Below are 25,318 nucleotides of genomic sequence, written 5' to 3'. Positions count from 1 at the left end.
CCATCATAAGTCTCAATGTCAAATTAAAAATCAAAAATAAAATCTTCAAACAGGTAGGTTCCATCAAACCATTAAAAGTAATAACAAAATAAAAAATAAAAATAAAACCTCCCAACAAAATCTAATATTTTCCATCACAGCTCCAAATTAAAAAATAGAAGTAAAACTCCTAACAAGTAGGAAGTAGTACAGCAAGTAGCAAGAGCAAGACATCAAATCCTCAAGGTGATCTCTTCTTGTTCAGACTCCTTCAAAATAACAAATCAATTTATGTTATCAAACCATAAAATAGTCTGATAATAATTAATTTAACAAATATTAAAAAAATGACCATTTCAATATCTAAAATTTATACCTTTTGCTTTCTCTTCAAACCATATTTATTGCGGAGCCAATCCTCACCACAAATGAGTGCTTCAACAGATTCTTCATTCAATTTAGCACGATATTCATCTATAATTCTTCCTCCAGCACTGAATGTGGACTCTAATGCCACTGTTGAGATTGGAATAGCTAGTATATCAGCTGCCATTTTTGATAAGATCTTATATTTCAAGCTGTTGTTCCTCCACCACTCCAAAGCACTAAAAGAGGAGTTAGAACTACTATCAGAAATATAAACACCCTCCTCAAGATAAGATTCTAACTCTGATTTCAGTGGGGGAACTGCTTCCTTTTCATGCACAATGCTCATAATTTGATCAAATTCAGTGGTAAATGAAGATTTAGATACAGCAGTAGATAAGGAGTTGCTGCCATCAGTATTTACTTCACAAGAGGATGGCTTTTCCCTACTCAAATTCACATACTCATCATATAATACTTGTAATGCCGTGTGCACTTTGTTCACATTCTTTTCAGCCTCAGTTTCTGGTTTATATATCAAGGGAAAACATATATCAACAACATGAAATTTGCACCTAGGATCTAAGACACTGGCAATAGCCATTACATTTTCCCCAATATTTATCAAATTTTTCCTTCATTGGCTTTGCCATTTCTTTTATAAAGAAGTCCCAATCCCTTGCTGCAGCATCAATTACCTCTTTCACCCTATAAACCTCAGCAAGATACAAATTAGCAGTAGGATATTCACTGCTTGAGATGATATGAGTAGCTAGACTAAAAACTTCTAAAAGTTGGTAAACCTTCTCAACCTTTTCCCAATCCTCAGGTGAGGGTGCATAATCATAATGTGGCTCTCTTTCCTTATAAGCTGAAAATGCAATCTTGAATTTTAAAGCAGAAGATAATATCTCAAATGTGGAATTCCATCTTGTCGGACAATCAATAATTAACTTTCTTTCTTTTAATCGCTTTTGTTCAACAACATCACAAAAAGCCTTCAACCTTGAATCAGAGTGATTAATATACTTCACACTCTCACGAATGTTGTGAATGACATTTTTAATCTTACCAAGGCCATCCTGCACCAACAAATTTAGTATGTGTGCACAGCATCTGACATGAAACAACTCTCCATCAAGAACTAACTTGTTGCACAGTGATAAGTTTTCCTTGAGATTTCTTATGCATGAGTCATTATAAGATGCATTATCAACAAAAACTAAAAACACTTTATTTTCAATTCTCCATGCTTTCAAACACGTAAAAATTGCATCAGCCACATCAACTCCACGCCTTGGAGCAGGAACTTTCTCAAAACTCAAAACTCTCTTTTGAAGACTCCATCCCCCATCAATAAAATGGCCAGTAATAACCATGTATTCAGCTACTTGGTGACTTGATTTCCACATATCTGTAGTTATACTAATTTTGTTCATACTCTTCAACAAAGCCTTCAATTTTTTTTTCTCAACCTCGTAGATTGTTAAACAATCAGCCCTTGCTATTTTACGGGAAATTTTTTGAAATTCAGGATTTGCATATTGGAAACCCCACATCCAAATCTCATCCTCAACAATACTAAAAGGATGCTTATGTACCATTATAGCAGAAGCAATAATTTCTCTCATTTTTTCATTAGAATACTTAGCACCAGGAGTAACAAAAGGATTAATACCTGAATTGGAAGGATGAAATGGAATGGTGGTTTGCTTCTTTTGCCAAGCCATGTGCAACCTCTTTTGCAAGCAACTCTGGAAATGCCTTTTAAGATGGCTTGTGTTAGCCCCCCTCCCACCAGTAGCTAGTTTTTCTTTACAATAGTTGCATACGGCTTTCTTTCCACCTCCAGCGACATCAATTTCATGAAAGTCATTCCAAACAACTGATGTTTTTCGCCTCTTCTTATTAGTAATACAATCCTCATCTCTTGGCCCTTCATATTCTGGGAGAGAACCTAATTGATCACTGTCATTGCTAGGTCTGTCATCATCTTGAAGTATACTTAAATCTATTGGTCTACGTTGAGTGGCCTCATGAGATTCATTTAAAGGAATAGAAGTAGGAGTAGATGAAATTATTTCATTGCTTTGAAATGGAGAAGCCATTAGATAGACCTATAACATACAAACCAAGAAAGTATATATTAATATACTGCACACAGGTTGGTAAGTGGTAACTACGCAGCAAGAGAATATAAACGAATAAGGAAGGAACCGTACCCTATGCTTGTGGTGGTCTCTGGAAAGGTTAAAGACTGATGAGTGATGACAGGATAAAAGACTCAGGGAAGGACCGGAAGGTTAAAAGACTCAAGGAGTCAAGGAAGGATAAAAGTCTAAAAGACTCTTCCGTCTTCTTGATTCTCGAAAGGACTAAGATAATTGGGTATAGATGGGTAAGATTAATAATTAATTATATATAATAATAAAATAATAATTTTTATTAAATTATATATATATATAATTTATACAGGCCAGCCTGCGGGCTTTCAGGCCAGGCTTTGAAATTTTAGGCCTGAACTATTTATTTAACTTTTTAAAAGCCTATACCTGACTTATTTAGATAAATAAGTCAGGCCAGGCCAGGCCAACAGCAGGCCAGGCCGTAGGCCCCTGACAAGCCGCCTGGCCTATTTCCATCTCTAGTCCCAAAATATTGTCCGTAGTCTTAAAGAATTATTAAAGCTTCTTTATGTAGTATAATAGGTCCCTAGTCATCCCCATATGATATCAAACTTTATTAAACCTTTGGGATTTGGCAGAATGCGGTCCCAAGTTATTAAAACTTTGTCATTTAATGGTTACTATTATCATCTATTTGGTCTTTTCTTAGTAAGCTATATACTTTTCAAGGAGAAAAATGCTATGCCCTATTGAAGTACAACTAGATATCTTACTAAGTACAACAAGATAATATGCCCTACGATAACAAAATAGGGGTACGTTTGGTTAGCCATTAAAAAAATATTTTTTTACTTTTTGATTTTTAAAAAATAAAAATCAAAAAATAATATTTGATAACATCATAAAAAGTAAAAATTAAAATAATCAAAATAATTAGTTTATGTGCAAAATAAAAATTTTTTGCTTTCCACAACTTGTTTTTTTTGCTTTTTTTGCTTTCCCTCACATCTAAAACTTCAAACCAAAAAGTAAAGAGCCCAAATCCTTCTCCCTCGTCGAGCTCTTTACCTCTCCACCCCCTTCTCACTCTCTTTTCAAACTCTTCTCCCTCATCGAGCTCTTCACCTGCTATCCCAAACGTTATTTTTTGCTTTATAATAACGTAGTTACCAAACATACTTTTTGCTTTTTTGCTTTTACTGAATAGCAAAAATCAAAAAAAATAAAAAGTACTTTTTAAAAATCAAAAATCAAAAAGTATAACCAAACGCACCCTAGGATATTTTGCTTTATAGAAAATGTTAATAGACTCTCTATTAATAACTAGTTTATTTTGAAAACAGTCTTTGTGACTACTTCATTGATGTTGCCCATAACTTTTTTCTCAATATTACTTATGTGACTTATGTTTTCCTTAATAATATACTACAGAATGGATTGTGTAACCCTTGTTATGTATCATGATGAGAAGTTTGCCAACAAAGCTGGATGCACTAAATATGTTGGAGGGAATATGGCTTATTATGACATCCATGATACAAATAGCTTATGTTATGATAAGTTACAGGATTTAGTGGAGAAGCTATGCATGGATCAAGTTATAAGATTATTTTCTAAGGTTTTTGTTCCAAATGACAATCAAAGAATGAGGCTTGTATATATGGATAGTTGGCTTCAAGAAATGATAAAGCTTGTATTAGATACAAGAAAGTATCTTCATATTTATATTGAGCATGAAGAACCAATCCACAAACCAATCATGGAAAGACTTAGGACTAGATGGTGTTGCTAAAAAGATTTTGAGGAACCAGAGTAGGTAGAGAGGGGCAAAGTCAACAAAATCAATAAAGTAAGAACTGAGCAAAGACAGCAAGTAGTGATAAATAAAAGAAAAGAAACAATGCTTGATAGATCCAGGGATAAAAAGATTATTGAGGAGTTTTCGAAAGATGAAGAGTACACTCCATTCATTGATAGTGAAAAAGAAGAGAATGATAACAACTACTATACAGATATTAAGCTATTAACTAATGATGAAAAGTTGATAGCTATGAGGGACAAAGTGAAGAAAATAAGGAATAAGAATAAGAAAAAGAATGATGAGATGCAGAGAAAGGATCCACCATCTATAGGTAAGATTACAGGATCTAGCACTGTTGCTCTACTGGATGAAGTTGAAGAGCAGGCCGGATATGATAGTGATTATCATGGTTCATCTAAATTTGATACATCTAAATCAAGTTCTGAGCATGAGGTTGGTGAGATTTCGAAGAGGAAAAGTGAGTTTATTTTAATCATAAAATCGACATGCAGGATGTCAAATTTTATAAAGATATGACATTTACTATCATAAAATATTTTCAAAATATTGTGATCAAGTATAGTGTAGCATAGAGATATGATATGAGGTTTATGAAGAAGGCTACTAGAGAAGAGGTAACATATCCATTTAATGGTTGTCCAATCAGAATATAGTGTTCATATGATCAGAAAGATATTAATAAATTTTAAATTAAGACTTATGTTGATAACCATGGATGTATAAGAAGCCATAAGAATAGTCAAATGACAACTAGGTGGATCGCAAGATAATTACAAGAAAATCTTAGGCTATATCTAAGTTACAAGCCTAAAGAGATGAAACATGGCATTAAGATAAGATTTGAAGTTGATGTAAGTATGACTAAATATTGGAGGGCAAGATAAATAATTTTAGAGACTATTAGAGGATCTCATAGTAAACATTATGACAGACTACATAATTAATATGAAAAGATTAGAAGAAATAACAAGGGGACAATAGTAATCATCAAGGCTGAGAGGTCTATTGATGGTTTATAGTTTCAGAGATTATATGTTCATCTTGAAGCTCTTAGAAAAGAATTTTTGATGACTTATAGGCCTATATTTGGGCTTGATGATTGTTTTTTTAAACAGATTTGTAAGGATGAGATTCTAGCTTTGCAATTGATGGAGATGCTAATAATTAAATGTTCCTAATTGCATGGGCTATAGTAGAAGTAGAATGCAAGGATTCTTAGAGTTGGTTTATTAATCTTTTGACAGAAGATCTAGGGCTTGGAGATGGTCTAGGTTGGACTGATATTAGTGATCAACAGAAAGTAAACTTCAGTCATTGTCTTATGCATAAATATTATGCTTACCTTTTGATCATTATACCCATTTTTGGTTGCATGTTATATATAGGGATTAATTCAATCAATCAATGGTTTGTTGCCACATGCTAAGCACAAATATTGTGTAAGGCATGTATAGGAAAATTGGAGCAAGAAACACAAGGGTGAAGTTCTAAAATCTATCTTCTTTAAGGTTGCAAAGTGTACAATAGAAGAAGACTTTCTAGATGACTGCATGAGCTAAAAGGGTTATCGGAAGTAGCATAAAAGGACTTTACAGATACAAATCCAACGAAGTTTGTCAAAGTCTTTTTTAGTCCATTTCTATATGGTGATGTCATTGACAACAATATGTCAAAGACCTTCAATGGTTGCATACTTTAAGCAAGGAAAAGCCATTAATTGAAATGCTAAAAGATATATGAAGGGCTATGATGGTCTGAATGGCAAAGAAAATGAAAAACATTGAGAAATGGTATGAAAAAATTTGCCCTCGAATTCAAGAAAAGATAGAGAGAAATAAGTCAGAGAGCAGATAGTTTGAGGTAATTTATAATGGTGGTAGAAAATATGAAGTCATATGCAAAGGACAGTCTCATGAAATAAGCTTAGTTAATAGGAGTTGTGCATGTAATGAATAGAACTTAATAGATATACCATGCAGCCATGTCATATCTGCTACATGGTATAAGCATGATAATGTGGAGGATTATGTGATAGGATGTTATAGAAAAGATGCATGGAGAAGTTGTTATGAGTTTGTCCTTCAACTTATCAATGAGAAAAAGTTATGGTCTAAGATTGTTGCAGAGGTAGTGCTACCTCCTTCAACTTATTGATTTTGGTAGGAGCATTTTTATCATTGAAAAATTTATATAAAATTTTTCAATGATGATGCCCTTCCCTCTTTATGACATTATATGAAAAAATTATGATATCTTGTGCAAGAAATTATAATTTTAACGTAGAATGTCATAATATCGACATAAGATATCATAATTTTTTTAGAATAGAAGGGATTTTTTTGTTATTTAAAATTTCAAATGAAAAAGTAGAACTATGAACATTAAATGCGTATTGAAAAGCAGCAGCTACGTAGCCCAATCGGATAAGACGGTGTCCTTTACGTCGGATTTTTTACACCGCAAGCAGTGTACAAAAAATTTTGCTTGAGAGTAATACCCTACAGGCCTAAAAAGAATAGAAGGAAGGACTTATATGAGGAGTCCAAATATCCTCATGAGCTTTCTAGACATGAAAGATAGATGATCTATCAGGTATGCTTCCAAAGAGGCTATAACAAGCAAGAATGCCCCAATAAAAGTGATTCATCAATAATTGATCCACCACCAAAGAGACCTAGGCCAAGCCAAGTAAAAATCAGGTTATCACAATCAAAAATATTTATCTTCTTGACATATATTATTATTTTCTTTATCGTATGACAATGTTTCATTACTTTCCTTATGTCAGATTATATCTAGTAGAGCCACTATAAGAAGGTAAGCAAAACTACCAATAAAGAGAAGAAAAGGATAATTAGCTATTATTAAAACTCTTGAGTAGCCGCATCCTCAAAGCTCCACTAAAATGAGTAAGAGGCTAAGGCAAGAAATACTATCCGAGGGTTATGGACTATATGTCTCACCAAATACTGGGAAAAGATTTTTTTATAGTCAATTCTCTATCATATTAAGTTATGTAATGTTACATAGTTGATTTACAAATGCATTGTATTTATAGGGATCAAGTAGGGTGAAGCACATCATTGGAAGAAGTGCAACTCAAGTTGCCATGGATTCACTGAGAGCTCAAGTAGATGCTAGAAGGAGAACCACAATAAAGGATTGACTCACGCATTGCCTGATCAACCATGAACTCAGGGTAGCAGTGTTGGCAATATTAGTTGATATGCTTGTTAAATGCTATTGTAGAAGAACTCTAGAAGAGGATTGCTATTTTTAGTTACCTAGATCAATAGTTATTTTCTAGGTACCTGATATGGATGTTAGATTTGGGTTACAAGATGTAAAGGACTTTACTAAGTTATGATTTCTTTATCTTTTCATAACCATTATTTTTTTAACTATATACTACAATATTCCTAAGGCGTTATATCCATATCTTGATGATTTAGACTGTCTAGGATCGTATAGTTAAAGTCTTGCAGCTTTTTCTTTCTTTCGAGAGTAGATTTTTTCTATCCTAGCAAAGAGTGTGTGCACAAGAAAGATAACTGAAAAAGGCTCTGCTAGGTACACAAATGGATGTACAGTGGCTCTGATGGTAAGTTTGTCTGTATTTATTTGTAATTTAATTGTTTGAAAGTTGAATTGACTTAAAATATATTGCTTACATTATTTTTCTATGCTGACATAGGGTGTTGAGTATACCAATAGTCTTTTAAAAAATCATAGACTACCATTTATTTATCTCCATCTCTTGTGCTGGAGCAACACCCCATTCCCTCGCAAGATGGAGGGGATATCTAAAATCATGAAGAGATTAAAAAGATTTGAGGTATACATTTTGTATCTAACATCATATATATTTCAAGTTGATGCATAACAATTTTTTTATCCTTGTCAGGTGATCATGAGGATAGAGCCTAGGAAGGAAGAATTACACCTCCTATCACTAGGAAGACCATAGGGGCTAGTTCCGATACAGGAGCGGATCTGTACATTATCTAAATTTTTTTTATTTTTTATACTTTAATTTAGTTACATAACTCACATATTATTTTTAATTTTACATACACATGTTATGTACCAGTACATAGTAAACTCTACCTCACACAAACTCCACCTCGCACACATGTAATGTCATTGTACACAATTGGTATTCTGCTATATATTTTTTATTCTTTATAATATGCAATTATTTTTACATGACACACACTTATTTCTGTTTGGTACATAATTATTATGTGTCGGTATGCTTGGCACACTATGTTTAAATGGCACACTTAAAATTCATTATGTAGGAGCATATGTACTTTCTCACTATATTTTGCTTATTGCATATAATCTTTATGATGTTTTATGGTATCTTAGGTTCTATCATCTAGCCACACCAAATGAAATCCTATTGATGCTTTATAGACATGCATGTTAGCAATTGAGAGGTGCTTGATTTTTCATAATTTCTACTTAGAGGATCTTTAATCCATCAAGAAAATCACAGCAAAGAATGCATGGATACTTGTCTTTGATAAGAGACTTTTATGCATTGAGAAGATGCTTCGATATAAGGATTTAATGTTGGCTGATGACATTATAGGCATTGATGCAGCTCCTGCTAAGGTGACTATGATGTTGTAATCATAATATAGAAATTCGGATATGATATTATTTTTAACCTAAATAATCTTCACTATTAAGTTAGGGCAGAGTATTCTGTTGTAGGTGAAGAGCGCCATCCAGCTGAAGTAGATCTTAATATTCTTTATATTATAGAAGCTCTGGAGGTAGTTTTTATTAATTTATAGCAAAGATATGGTTGTCATATTATATTATGAATGCTTATCATGTGCCAATATGTTTGTTCTTATGAGATCAGTTTGGTGGCTGAAGTTGAGTGCTAGAAGGAATGTGCTACTGTGAAACATATATTCTCTCCTTATGTAGGTAAGTGAAAATGGAAGCTCGCGAGAGAAAGCTTATCGAGAAGGAAAGATTATATCATACTTTTCTAAAATCTATAAAGGTGTAAGGAAGAAACAATAAGAGAAGAATATGGGTGAAGGAAGTATGGCCTTAGCCACCATCGAGAGTGATTCATATACTCACTTGTCTTTATTTTTGAAGCCTATCACTACTGCACTTATGGAGCTACGATAGTCAGTTAAGGATCAAAAAGATTCATCCTCCCTAGAGAGATTTAGAAAATCCCTATGATGTTTTGTAACTTTATATCATGTGTTTGTATGACATATATTAGACACTCAATTCACTTACTCAAAATATGTTTGATACTTCATCACTTTTAGCATATTTGAGATTCTAGTATAGTTATAGATGTTGAAACATCGATGATGCCAAATAGGCCAATACAGTTGGCATGGAGGCGCACCTATCGTGGGAAGGAGAAAGGTATACTCCCATCATATCTTGAAGCATTAATTGATTTCTATATCAACAAAGATCACTTTGAGTAAGTCAATATGATATATTTTTCTATATCTCATTATTTATCATAAGTTCTTTTCTTCATACTAGCATATTTTATACATGGAGACTATTTGGGAGAATCAAGATACATCTAAACCTTTCTGCATCTATCATGTATTGGATCAGCTCCTTTACGATGGGTTGTTATAGATTGATGTTTGAAAATGATGCTCATCTATCTCACTTGCTCTTATATTTTTTTATCCTAACTAATTATTTTTTGATTATGTACAACTAATTAATATATACTTTCATATCGTAGAGCTATTTTATATGCAGTGTAAGGAGCTCGTCGAGAATGCCATTGTATTTTTGCGTTATGAGATACAGATATAAAATTTATTAGAAGCATGCATTTTGTTTCTAGCAATGGATTTTACGACTTACTCATCTCCTCTTTTCTTTTTTGGTATAGAATGTTGTGCTTCAATACCTTTTATGCATCACTAAGATGACCTCTGAGATCACCAATCAAATTCGGGACTCTGCACAGCCAAGTATATAGAAATAGATGGAGGATATCCAGTTATCAGATCTCGAGTAACGTAGGTACTTGTTCATCCTGATGAATATAAGATGACATTGATACCTTTTAGTTTTGAATTTGAAGGAGCAGCGGTTTGGCTGCTACAACTCGTTGTGGAGCTTTAACATATTAAATGATACAAATAAATATGTGAGTAACAGAGTTTGATAAATGTTTGTTGTTTTTATGTGTAACAACATCTATAGGTAATATATTGTATTTCATACCATATTGTACAAACAACATCCGTGCATTTTTGGCAGTTAGAATGAGTAGGATATCATATTCTTGAAACTTAAGTTTTGAGATATTCATAACTATATATAGCAGAGCCATGATACCATAGATTGTAAAGTGCATATGATGATATTTTTGGAGATACTCAAATAAGATAGCTCGAGACCCTTAGATGATGATTTTAAGGATGCCTCATCATATAGGAGTTAGGTTGCAGAAAATATTTTGTTTCATTACTAATGTATTACATAAGAAAAGATTTTAGTATGATATGAAAAAAAGATGCCAAGTACAAAAGATTAGGACAAGATGGTTGTATAAATAGTCTTCGAAGTTTGTGTCTATTGTAAAATTTGACCTTATACTGATCATTTGATAGATACATTTTGATGCAATCCAAAATTTTTCTACATTGTGGCATGTTCAAATGTGCAACAGATTAATATTATATTGATTGTATATGTTGGTAATGTAATTATGTACCATACAATATTTAATGTGTACTAGGTTAATTTAAGTGTGTATCAACTTAATTGTGTACTATGCTTTATTCATGTGTGCGGGTGCCGGTGGTCATACTTCAAGTTTTATGATACATTACTATATCATATATATTGTTACTTAGTTTATGTACCAAGTTGAATATTAGTTTGAATGCATCAATAGAAATCTGTGTTTTTGGTTGTACCAAGTTGAATTCTTGATTACATTTATTGGCGGTAAGGTATCTAAATTTTTAAACAATAATGCATCTAAATTTCTAAAATTCTAAGTCTTATACTATTTAATTACTAAAATTATTATTTAAAAATTTTTTTAGGAATGTGAGTAGGTAAGTTTCAGCGATACTTCAACTACATGCATAAATATCCTATGTGGATCATCATATATAGTGACATAAATATAGTACATAGTTTATATAGCTTGAAATACAATTAAATCTGCTTGGTACCAAGTTAACAAGCATGGCATGCTTGCATATCTTAAGATATGATTCTATAAATAGCTTATTCTCTTGCTTTTTTTTTTTTTTTGAAATCTGAAAAGATAAGTTTTCAAGATATTTCAACTGCATGCTATGATACATAGTTAAATTTATAGTGACTTCTTAACTATGTACCATACTTATATAACTATATATAATGATAAATTAACTATGTATAGTGACTTCTTAACTATGTACTAGATTTATGTAACCATGTACAATGGTAAATTAACTGTGTACATTGACTTCTTAACTGTCTACTATGTTTATGTACTGTATACATTAATAAATCAACTATATACCATGTTTATCAACTATGTATGGCAATAAATTAACTATGTACTATGACTCCTTAAATATATGTCATATTTATTTAACTATGTATAGTGGTAATTAACTGTATGTAGTGACTACTTAATGGTATATTATGTTTATTTAATTGTGTTCATATTTATTTAACCATGTACCATGACTCCTTAACTATGTACCATATTTATATAACTATATACAATGGCAAAAAAACTATGTATAATATTTATTTAGCTATATACCATATTTATATAACTATATATAATAATAAATTAGCTGCATATCATATTTATTTAACTATATACAATGATCAATTAACTATATACAATGACTTCTTAACTATGTACTATGTTTATTTAATTATGTATAGTGATAAATTAATTATATATAGTAACTTCTTAATTATATAGTATATTTATGTAACTATATAATGATAAATTAACTATGTACCATATTTATTTAATTATATAAAGTGACAAATTAACTATAGTAACTCTTTAATTATGTACCATATTTATTTAATTCTACATAGTAGTAAATTAAATGTGTACATACAATAACTTCTTAATAGTATAATATATTTATGTTTATGATACACAGCTACAAAGAGTTTTCTATATGAATCATTAATCATAAGGAGCAACTTTTAAGATGACATACTAGTCCCTATGTGAAGATTTAGTGAAGCAACCATTCAGAAAGAGAAGCAACTTGGAAGCTCAAGGATGAAATGTGAGTGATGCACCCATAACTCTTCGAAGGTTCGGGTATGCAAATTTCAAGGATGATTTTTTTTTTATAAAAAAAAAGTATAACAACTAATCAATAAAAATAAAAAAAGAGAAGAAGGAAAACTGAGCGATAGGACCATCGTGCGATTTTCTCATCCCCCCTCCCCCCACCCACACTTTTAGTTATTTCCTTATGGAATGAATCTAGCATGATGATGAAGATGGAGGAAAAAAAGAAAATAAAGAGAGAAAGAGAGAGAGAGAAAGAAAAAAAGAGAGTGAGAGAATTAAAAAAATAAAAATTAAATATTCCCATCCATTGGCTGATCTTTTCCCTCCACTTGATCCATAGATTTCACTCAAGAATCTTATTCTTTTTCGTGTATCCTTTGGATAGACCCCACTTGAGAATCCTAGTCTGGCATTATTGAGACCACTTAGATTGATCTTTTCCTTTTTTTTTCTCCAATTTGGGTATAAAACTAAATCAAGTCTATTTTGGATCCCCTATAACTTCTTATTTCATAATTAAATTTTTAAATAGTGCATATAGATTAATTTTTTTTTTAAATAATTTGTGATAAGTGCAGCTGATTTGTCCATTTAATCTAATGATATTCGAGTGAATTTAGGTAAATGACCTTGACATGAATCTTACTGATTTTGATTCACTAATCAATTTTAATAAAGAATAAAAATATAAATATAAATTATATTTGATATTATTGGCTCTATATTTCCTAAAAAATTATGATCAATCATATTATTGTCAAATGATTCATGTTTTTAATAGCATTGCCTTATTCATACTCATGTGTGAATAATTTTTCAATTGTCAAAAGTGTATTTTGCTACAAGAGCAATACATATGATCTGACTGTAAATTTAAATTTTGTGAAAATAGTTGAATTACCCCAAATAAATTTTTGTTAGTATATTTTTAAAGATTTTTATAAATTACGAACTCTATAAATTTATTTAATATTTTATTTATGTATGATTTAAAAAATTATATTTTTAAAAAATATGATTTAAAAAATTATGATTTAGAAAATAAGATCACAAACTCTCAGATAGCTATTACTGCTCCTTATTGGGATCAATTGACACTTTGGAGCTAGTATTCAATAAACATGGCCCTTAGCTAATAGGTTAAAGTTGTTAACGAAAAAGAATAATGAAATCTTATTGACTATGAAAATGGCCTTATCACGGGTTACGGTGACCATAGTACAAGAAATCTGTGAGCATTATTTTTTTTAAAAAAAGATAAGGCTAAATGACAACTACTTGATGACTATAATTATTTTTATATTATACTTGAGTCCATTTTTACAAACATGCATGATTGATGCATACGTGATTGGATTGTTACTATGTAGTTTGGCATATTATTATGACTATGAAATACTTTATTTTGCAATAAAAGTTATCTTCTAAATGTTGCATCAGTTCATGTGAAATTTATATTTGATCTAGTAAGATGGTACACGGTTACTTACCGAGCTTTATAGCTCATCTTCTTCTTTAGTTTTTTTAGATGAACAAGACTGCTGGGAGCGAAAAGAAATATGTTAAAGAACTTTGAAATAATAAGCTACAAAACAAATAATAGGCTAATAAATAGTTTGACTGTTATAAATAGAAAATATCCTTGGTTCAAATCGAAAATATTGGCACTCTTGGATCCCGACTAACCCAAGGGTGGGCCATCGACCCATGCATCGACTTCCAACTTTATTGTCAATGTGCTCACATATATCAACCATCGATCCATGCTTCAATTGCTGATCCTTACATCGGTGGCTGACCCTTATCTCTATGCCTATGAAGTTTCTGATCTACACATCAATCGTTACTTCTCATCATAACAACCTCTAAGCATCAGACATCGATCTAGGTCTCAGACACCGACCCCCATGTCAGCTCCAACCCATGCATCTGCTTTCGATCCCCATCTCCAATTGCATGCATGGCATAACGTTGATCTACATCCACTCTGACTCCTACATTAATCTCTATATTTAGAAAGGTTGATAGAAAATTTTCGTGCAATCCCTTCAAAACACGTAATCGTTAGGAGCAGCTGGCTACTGACCAGATAAAACAACTATAACCATCCAATCCAAAAAAATCAGATTGAAAATCTCACCTCGATCTATAAATAAAAGTAATCAAGAGACACCGAAGGTACGTAATTTTCTCGTACGCTCCTTCTTTTCTATTCTATCGATTCATGATTTGAGCGTCGGAGGATCCCTATCAGAGCCAACTCCGACTAGAAATTTATTTTGTAGATTTGATCACTGTTATTTTACCAGACACTACCTCACTTCCGCCAAATCCAGTCCAACCCGAGGATCTATAGCAACAATAACTATAAAATAATGAGCTTGTAGCTTTGAAAATCTATGTTAAATGCTCTATATCCGCACCTATTTTCTTAATAAATAGAAATAATTTTGCATCACATTTATTATTGTATAATATATCATATAGATTATCGTTTGGGCTTTGAGTTGTTTGTGGATGACACCCATGGTAGCACAGCCATATCATGTTCCTGATTTGAGACGTTACAAGTATAAATATAAACAATGGAGTAATGAAATATTAGGATTTTTGTTCATGTTATTTCCATATAAAAAAACATGCATATAGAGTTTAACATATTTACACCATCCCATGATGGTGATGCCCTCTTGGAGAGAATGTGGCCACAAACACACATGACCCTCTAAGAGACACTATTTGTAGCCACTTCAATTATGTACTCTATCTTTGGAGGCTTTGCTTAGCTTTGGAACTAGTATCCAAAGGGATAAGGGATACTCAAATTTTTTACCTATATACTATTATTTTTAAAATTATTTATCGAAATAATGTTTCTTAAAAAGTATTTACTAAACTACTATCCACAAGAAAATCGTCCTGGATGACTTTAGGTGCCATCTGGACCTCCCTCCACGACATGTAGGAGGGTGTGGGGTGGTGAGTCAGTCGATAATATCGTTGTTTGAGAGAACGACTTTCATAATCGTCGGATGGAAGGGTGACTTTTATAGTCGCCTTATGGAAGGACGACTATATTAGTCGCCCTCCCACATGGCGACTGTAAAAGTCATCGTTCCAACCGCCGACTCTTAAGGGACTTACCCAAAAAAAAATAAAAATCATAGTCGGCCCCCCTCTTCCTCGCGACAAACCAATCGATTTTCCCTCCTCCCAACGATACTCGGTTCCTCCTCCAACGACACTCGTCTCCCCTCCTCCCCATGACACTCGATCCCCCTTCCCACACGATCTCTCCCTCTTGGTCCCCTCCTCCCTGCATGATCTCTTTCTCTCGATCCCCCCTCCTCTTTGCACGATCCCCGCCGTTTGGTGCCCCCCTCCTTCCTGCGTGATCTCTCCCTCTCGGTCCCCCCTCCTCCCTGCGCGAACCCCATCGCTCCTTTTGATCCTCGACACAAACGCCCCACCTCAATCCCCCTCCTCCTTTCCGGTGGCCCTCCCTCTTCTCGATGCGAAAACCTCGATCCCCTCCTCCTCCTCGGCATACCTCTCCGTACTGCCACCGGCATTCCTCAAGGATAATTTTTTTCACACGCATGCTTGAATACAGATGTAATGCGAGATCATCTACAGCTTGATGCACGCATGATTGTCGATGTCATTATAGGATCAGTTAAAGCAGAGATATCCATATCTATATCAGCCTGCCAGGCTTATGTATGTGATACATGACAGTACGAGGTATCTTATAGAAAGACATGGATAGCTAAACAACTTGTTATGGACGAGCTGTTTGGAGATTGGACAGATTCTTAAAATGCATTGGGTCTTTGGCTAACTGCAGTTCATCGTGCCAATGAGAAAATCGTAGTAGATTTTATAAAATTTTCTACAACAAAGGCAAATACAAAAGTGTTCCATCGAGTTTTTTGAGCATTTGGTCCATGCATTCAGGGCTTCCAGTTCTGTCGCCCATTGATTAGTATCGATGCAACACATCTGTACGATCGATATAAGAGTACTCTCATGATAGCTGTGGGAAGGGATGAAAATGGGAGTATCTATCCTCTAGTATTTGCCATTTATGAAGACAAAAATCGTAGTAGTTGGTCATAATTTTTATGGTGTTTGCTCTATTATGTGATATGTGATCATATGGGGATTGACATAATTTCAAATCGGTATAAAAAAATATTAGCTACTATTTCAGATCAATCTGTTGGATGGACAGCATCATATAGATATCATAGATTATGTCTTCAACATATTGAGGCTAATTTAAATGATCGATTTCATGATGCTGTATTTTTAGCTTATTTCCATCAAACTGCAAAGCAAAATCAATCCTGAAAGTTTAATCGAAGCATACAACATATTGATTTTACTACCTCTGTCTAATTTTGTTGATTGTTACTCCAAAATGTTTAAAGATATGGGTTAAAATCATGGTATAAGGTAGGGATGTCTGTACTCTATCCATTGCTCCTTGTATATCCTTGATGATCATTTTTGGAAGATTGAGTGAGTTGCATTGGACTACATGAAACATAATTGCTAAATCCCTCTCTATTATAGTATCAAATCTTCCTTTAGATTGTATAATCTAGCAAACAATGATATGGAGGAGTCTCATTTCAATATTTAAGTATCACCCATAAATTTTATGAAATTGACCGTGATTGTCTACTCCAAGAATAATTTTTATTCTTGCACTTCTATCTCTTCTACTGTCCCGCAGGTCACCTACAGTTGGAAGTTTCAAAATTTATCCTAGTATTTCATCATCAAAATAATTTTTTTTTTCTTTCACTGAAGATGATACGATTTCTTCTTCAAATGAAATATTCTCATAAAACTCTCTAACTTCATAAACATTGTGGCTTCAGCTATGTAAATGAATTTTCATTCCATATCTCTAATTAAGTTTGCAATCTCGAATCTCTCTGAGTCCAAAAAATTCATATCAATAATACGGCTTGAGAGAATATTTTTGTCACTTACTGAAGTTCTTGGAGGTGATGATCTTGAAAGAGGTGATGAAGTTGGTGCTTCGCTTGCTCCTCTCCTCCTGCTTTCTTCACTTTTGGTTACTCTTTGGCATTAGGGAAGACGCATCTTCGGAGTCATCAGGTTGAAGGTTGGTCGAGAAAAAGATCAGAAGGAGGTTTTTGGTTTGAGAAGGAGATGGGAAGGAGGTTTTTAGTTTGAGATTTAAGATGTAAGTGGAGATGGTATGATGGTTGTAGAGACGGGGAGCTAAAAATTTTGAGGAAAATAACAGAAATCGATATTTCAAACTAGTTCGGTGACTTGGATCGGATCCAATGAATATAAAAGCAGTTTAAAGAAGGTGCCTAAAATCGGATCTAATCTAGTGGATGTAAGCGCCTACATCAGGGATGTAGGTGCCTACATCCTACATCTGGGATGTAGGAGCCTACATCGGGATGTTGTCCCGAATGTAAGTGCCTAGATTCTCATGTAGGCACCTACATTTGTATCTCTATGTCCCTTTCTTTCTGTGTCTTATTTACATTACTTTATTTTAAGTTAATGTCCTTATTTATTTTACTCTTCATTAACTTTAAAATATAAATATAAATAAGTAAATATCCCTCTATTTGGAATGAATAAAAATATCAAAAAAATTAAAATCCTTAAGAATAAGAAGTCAAAACTTGGATTTTAGTTCAAAATTTTTCAAACCCGAAACTTTTAAAACTTTTTTTTTTCAGAATGGATAGGTTAAAGGGTCTCAAAATTTATTAAAAATTATTTTATGACTCACTAACATCCAAGGTTCAATTATCATTAATTTTGGTTTCAAGAAAATATATATTTTATATAGCCCTCTATATAGGTGCTAGTTTCCTAATTTAGAAAATTTTCAGGATCCGTAACGGCAGATAGTCACAAATTGTGCCCAACTGGCTTCAATAAATTTTGGTAAGGTAAGTTTAATTCAAACTACTTTGAATCAAAGATTGAATTATAAACTACTATGAATTAAATTTATCTTGCCAAAATTTGTTGAAGCCAGTTGGGCACAATTTATAACTATCTGCTGTTACGGATCCTGAAAATTTTTTAAGTCAGAAAACTAGCACCTATATAGAAGGCTATATAAAATATGTATTTTCTTGAAATCAAAATTGACAGTAATTCTTGGATATTAGTGAGTCACAAAATAATTTTTAATAAATTTTGAGACCCTTTAATCTATTTGTTCTGAAGAAGAAAAGTTTTAAAAGTTTCGGGTTTAAAAAAAATTTGAACTAAAACCCAAGTTTTGACTTCTTATTCTTAAGAATTTTAATTTTTTTTATATTTTTATTGATTCTAAATAGGAGGTATTTACTTTTTTATATTTATATTTTAAAGTTAATGGAGAGTAAAATAAATGAGGATATTAACTTAAACTAAAGAAATGTTATTTACACAGAAAAAAAGAGATAAAAATGAGGAGAGTCGTCCTATCAAAGGGCGACTTATAAGACATAGAAAAGGAGAGAGTCGGATAGGATGACTTATAAAGTCACCTGATATAGAAAGAGAGATAATCGTCCTATCAAAGGGTGACTTATAAAGCTGTCTTATCAAAGAACGACTCATTTTTCTCGTCCACCTGGTCCCTCCAGCTGACAGTTAGATTGGTGAGTTGACAAAGAAAGTCATCTTTTGAAAAGATGACTTTTTTCTGATTAGTATTTCTGTAAATAGTTTGAACTCGATATTATTTTGATAATTTTTTTTAAAATTAATCATAAATAGATAAAAAATCTGAAATACTCCATAAAATAATCTTATTCTATTACTTTATAATAAATCTTTTTCTTTTTCTCTCTTTTTCTCGTAAAAGAAGCTCCCTTCTAGCCTCTCCGTCCATCTATTTTCCAACCCTAAGCTCCTCAGCTTCCAACCCGAGGCTCCCCCTCCATATTTATATAGAAAATTAAGAGGGCATTAGGATTGCTTGGACACATCCAACTAGGCTGCTCAAAATCCCCAATTGTACTGGGATATCCATTACTGGGCATCTCGTCCTATCTGATATCATATTCCCAAGGAGTACGCTATCAAATGCTGTATGGGAGAAATAAAGGGGCACTCCCCATGGACGGCCACCCACTATTTTGGACCTATTCCAAGTTAGCCCGGGTTAAGGCCTTGTTCAGTCCTTGACTTGAACTAGTCTAAACCCATGTTTAGACTTTTTCTCTAGGATAATTAGAGGCTTAATTGATTCTCTAATAAACGTGGCCTTACTTGATCCCATGAGGATTATTTGATGGGTGAATAATTAATAATGTTATTCCAAGTAATCTGGAGATGGATGATGCATGCTAGATATGATAGTAGCGTTAGTTAACTTAGTTTCCTGTTCACCAACAACATGCCCTTCCCTATTGTCGTATTTTAGGAATGTGGTCTGTTATAGGAATATGGAGCGACATTGGCACTACCAAATCTATGATAAGTAAGGATGAAACTAATTCATTTTCTTGTTCATATACTTTCTTTTTTGTGTTGAAATTCAATCTTCCATTATTCTAATATCCTTATGTGACCATCAAGAACTAATATACTATCTATTGTGGGCAGGCCGCGGGGGGACCTCCCTTAAAATGTTCTACATTGGGCAAACTCTAGAGTGCCATGTGCTTAAGTAGGATACGAGCACGCATTCCCTCATGAGACACCTTTTACCTTTCGGTGGAAGGACAAAACTATGAGGAGCGGCGCATGCGATTCTCTGTAGCGAACGCACACCGTCTTGGAGCGGACAATACTTCGTGGGATCCGAGGCGATGCCTCCGACGATCCTTGACACACTAACACAACAGTGGCGCACCAAGTAGGGGCCACCCGCCCCCTAATCTGCATATAGTAACCCTCCAGAGTGGGGGGCTGTGTTGTGGGCAGGCCACAAGGGGACCTCCCTTAAAAAGTCCCACATCGGGCAAACTCTGGAGTGCCATGTGCTTCAGTGGGATACGAGCACGCATTCCCTCACGAGGCACCTTTTGCCTTCCGGCCGAAGGACAAAATCGTGAGGAACAGTGCATGCGGTTCCTTGTAGCGGGCGCACGCCGCCTTGGAGCGGACAATACTTCGTAAGGTCCGAGGCGATGCCTCCGATGATCCTTGACACACTGACACAACACTATCAAATCTTTAGTCATATGATATTATGACCCATTAGAGTCCTAGATCATGTTAGAAATCTTTGAATAAAAACTACTTATGTGGAACCTTAAATTTAAATTAGCTGATTATAAATTATAATAATTTTATCCAAATAATTATTTCCAAAACTCAAGTAATTGTGTGGGCCTTAGGTCATATATATCTAACCATGTCATTTTTCTAATAAGGACGCTACATCATGTGATGGATTCCATGTTGTATAGCTAGACCTCACTTATATCCATATTCAGTAAACCACCATGCTCTCTATTAAGATTAGATGCTTAGATAAATGGGCCCAAGAGTATACAAGCACCACAAACAAGTCCTCTGTGGGACTTGTTCCTGACACCCCATTCCCCTCGTGTAGGTCCCGTGGGATGAAATCCAAAATGAGGGGCTATATATGGATTAATAAGTGGGAGCATGGAGATTTCGATAAGCAAAAAAGATTGATGAGCTCTGATGATATTATGCTCAGATTTTATCTAAAAATCTAAGTGTTTAGGTGCATTGGTCCAAAAGTATATAAGCACCACAAGAGTTCTTAGCCTATCTGATGTGCAATTATTATTCCTCGACAATCTATAATTTTTTTGAGGGGTAAGCAAGAGGTACATGCTTATATGAATGTTAAGTACAAATATTTATCGTACATTGTACAGAACCTCTTGTTGTGTGTAACTTGCAAGTGAAATATGACCTCCAAGCCATACAACTCCCCTATTTTATGTTGTCCCAAAAAAATATAAGAGCTTAAGTATTCTTGTACAAGTGCATCCAATAAGTATTCCCATAAAAAAATGTATTACATGAAAGAATAAATTCTAAATCCAAAAAAAAAATCTAATTAAAGGAGAACAAATAAATGATTAATAAAATATAAAAGCCCTGATTCTACTTGGTTGAAAAAAAGGTAGTGAAAAATTGATTGACACTAATCTTATTGTTTTCTTTAAATTTAACAGAATGCTAAAATAGATAGAGTCTAATATTTGTATATCTAGACTAACAGCTCCTAGCTTAAACGGTTGGTGCCTTCCTTTTGAGGTGAGAGGTCTTGGATTCGAGAACCCTATCTTTAAGAAAAATGTATGTCTAGGTATTATAAATTTGTGATCCCATCCAATGTGGCTAGATATTTTAGGTTCTTCCCTTTCTAGACCCAAATCCAACTAAATTTTATATTATTAGTGTTTGGATTAGATCTTTGTCTTGAACCCCTCAACATGTCTCTGTCTGGATAGAATTGTTCCCATGACCACCCAATCGATAGCATGAGTTGAAGGGAGTAAAGATTAAGAAAAATAAATATCTAAATTGAAGTCAAATCTTAATAGAAAAAAGAGATAAACTAAATATCTAACAAATTGAAATGGAGTGTGCTAGGTCTCTTCCCCAATTAGTATAGAGTGATTAGATTCCAAAATAGGAGAAAACCTCTACAGAAATATTCCAGCAGCCCTTCTAATCCTTTCATCTCTCATTTGTCTCCCTTTCCTTTGATATCCTCTCTGCTATTTATTTCTAAAATGGTTGGGAAACTTAATTATATGGGGCTTGCAATTAAAGAAAATCAAAAGGCATTGGGTTACTGGAGCCATACGTTGGCAAGGCATTAGACCACGATGCTGCCTAAGCCTGGCTCAAAAAAAATATTTAGACTTCAGAAGGGATCTAGATCTAAAAATTTTTGAAAAATTTAAATCCAAAGCTGAGCCTAAGCCCAACTCAAACCCAATTGGCTGACTTGAATTTGTTGAGTAAATTGCGGTGCATTGAATTATAAACGGCTTTCTCATTGATAATCCAAAATTTTAATTATTTTAAGATATCTCATATCGTATCCAATATTATGCCTCCAGAAGATTCTAGAGAGGTTTGAAAACACCAATATCCATAAGTTACAAGTCCAAAAATTTAAGGAATGATGAAGAGTTTGAACTTGTTTGGGCCTGAATTCTAGTTTTGTTTTGGACCTTGTCCAAATTCAAGCTGAGACCTAACTAATGATATATCCAGAGTCCAGCTTAAAAATAAATAGACTCCATATTCAAGTCCAAATCTGATCTAAAGTTTTTCGGGCCTTGTCTATAGCCCTGATCCAAGCCCATTTCCAGCCCTACAAGGCATGATGCACCTTGAATTGGCTTCACTCAAAATATGATAAGTTGCAGAGTTAATTCAATGTTGTTAAATAATGACCAATGACATAAAAGCTGCAAGCATTGCTCATTGAGGTGGCCAATGGCAGAATACATGGCTGTAAAACCTCATTGCAGATCGTTAATGCTATACATGTTTGATCAGATGCGTATTAATATTGGGCCTAGAAGATATGGGTTATTGGGTTTTGTTTTTTTGTTTTTTATTTTTTTTGATGAAAAGAACTAGCAATATGCACCATCCAAATCAAGAACATAGTCAACTAAACCCAGATTAAGGTTTACTCATTTAATGCTTGAACCTTGTGTTAGTCATCCGATCTCCCGATTATTAAATAAAACTATACATTTCTAGTATATGGGTGAAGACACAAAAATAATTATTGAAATAAAGTTTGATAAAGAAATTATATTAGTCAAAAGAAAGTATATGATAGATAGTTTACCTAAGCGACCGAATATACTTTTTAATTTTTATGTCATCTATGTGTTCTTTTTTAAATAAATTTTTATTTAAAAATCAAACAGCAGTTTTTGTAAAATTATCAGCAAATTAGCTGAATTCAAGCAATCCTTTTTTTTTTATAGAAAACTAACCATTTTGATGATCATGGGTGCCAACTAGTATAATCAGTAAAATCATTGGATTATGACATGCAATGACGTGGGTTCAAATCCCACCCATAGCCAGTGGCTGGTGAAGAATAACCCTCTCTCTTTTCTTTTTAACACACGAGAAAAATCTTAATTTCTGAAGCTTAATTCAGTCATTTTGGTATGGTATATTATAGTAAATATTAATTAGAATTCATTCTTTGGGTTGGCTCTAGGATTTGTCTGAGTCTAGCCATGCCCAGCTTTAATCAAATTCTACCCAGATTATGGAGATTGGCAAGGGGCTAAAAACTGATCTTCTCATGAACCCAAATGAAGCTTGCCTGGATCAACGGTGCGCTCTCTAGTTTTGTCCATTTCTAGCCCGAAATGCCTCCCATAAAATGTGCCATTCCTTCCACATATATCAAAGACTAGTTGTAAAGCACCAGCCCCAAGCTTCTCCGTATGGCTAATGAAGAAGGTTGTAGCTTATATCCATTGCTTCTTGCTATACATTGTCACACTTCTGATCCAAGATTGTAAGTCGAAGGTCATAGCAACCGCCGCATACTCATAAAAACTCTCTCCATAAGCATGTAAGGCATTTTATCATGCTATCATAAAGCAACAGTAGAATAATTTATCAATAATTTAAATCCAAAATTTTAACAATCCAAATTTCTTCTTTAATATCTTAATAAATTTCATAATATTCAATAAGCCTTACATTAAATTCAATAAAATTTTCAGTCTAAATAAAAGTATAGAAGTTCTGCTTCTAATCACTCTTCCGTTCTTATCTTGTATCATCTTAATTTCTCAACATCTGTAAAAATAGTAGAAGAAGAGATAATGAGCTAGACAGCCCAGTAAGCAATGATCACTTTCAATAGATTTCATCAGATATTAAAATAAATAATTATTTATAAAAAATAATGTATATAAAATTCATCAATTCGAAATCAACTTCAATTATGAAATATAATTTATGCTAAATTCATTTCTTTTTCAAAAATTTAAATTTCTTTCGAGATTTCAATTTCTTTCATTCTTGCGTTCTTTTCATCAATCATGAGCTATGACCACATTTTTTCTGTGGCAGGATCATAATATTGCGTATCTTCTTGCGGTAAGCTGCGAATCATCTGATAGCAAAGTCCTTCAGAACCGCTGGTCTCGCTGGTGGTTTATCGTTGGTCTCACTGGCGACATGTCGCTAGTCTCGCTGACGATATAAACCCTCAGGATAAATCAATTACCAACGTATATGCCCCTATTGGTGGGGTACTTTACATAGTCAGATTGTCAATTCATATTATTTTTATATCAAAATTCTTCATAAATCATATTTCATATTCTAATTTTGATAAGAAAATATATAATCATATAGTATCAAAATCAATCAGTATAATGCATCATAAAATCAATATGTTCAATCATGCTGCATCATAACATTTCAAATAAGATATTTTCATAATAAAATATCATTTATCCAATTCATATATTATTTCATAAATTATGTCAGAAAAATACATGATAATTTATCGATAAATCTAAAAAAAAATAAAATATTATTTACCTCGAACGCATTCCAATAATCCACATAATTCTATAAATTTTTTTTCAAAAATTTTGTTCGTAGATCATATCGCGATATCCCATAATCAAACATCTACAATCCTATACAGGATCAATTTTAATAATTAGAAAAGATCGAAACAATTAAGAAAAATAGAATTGATGGACACCCATATCCTATCATCCAGATTGGTCCGATCATGTAATT

General features: G+C 33.3%; 1 protein-coding gene across 1 annotated transcript; it reads right to left on the bottom strand.

Moving 5' to 3' along the window:
* Window positions 1-212: 212 nt before the first annotated feature.
* Window positions 213-2,453, bottom strand: LOC105042466 (zinc finger BED domain-containing protein RICESLEEPER 2-like). Its single transcript, XM_010919695.1, has 3 exons — window positions 947-2,453; window positions 356-870; window positions 213-248 (listed from the first exon to the last, which is right to left on the bottom strand). Exons 1-3 carry the CDS (start codon window positions 2,451-2,453, stop codon window positions 213-215), a joined length of 2,058 nt encoding a protein of 685 aa, XP_010917997.1.
* Between the last annotated feature and the right edge of the window lie 22,865 nt (window positions 2,454-25,318).

Source organism: Elaeis guineensis, chromosome 4 (genome assembly GCF_000442705.2).
Source record: "Elaeis guineensis isolate ETL-2024a chromosome 4, EG11, whole genome shotgun sequence".
Taxonomy (NCBI): domain Eukaryota; kingdom Viridiplantae; phylum Streptophyta; class Magnoliopsida; order Arecales; family Arecaceae; genus Elaeis; species Elaeis guineensis.
Note: the sequence above shows the minus strand (reverse complement) of the source record. Positions and strands in the feature narration are given on the sequence as shown.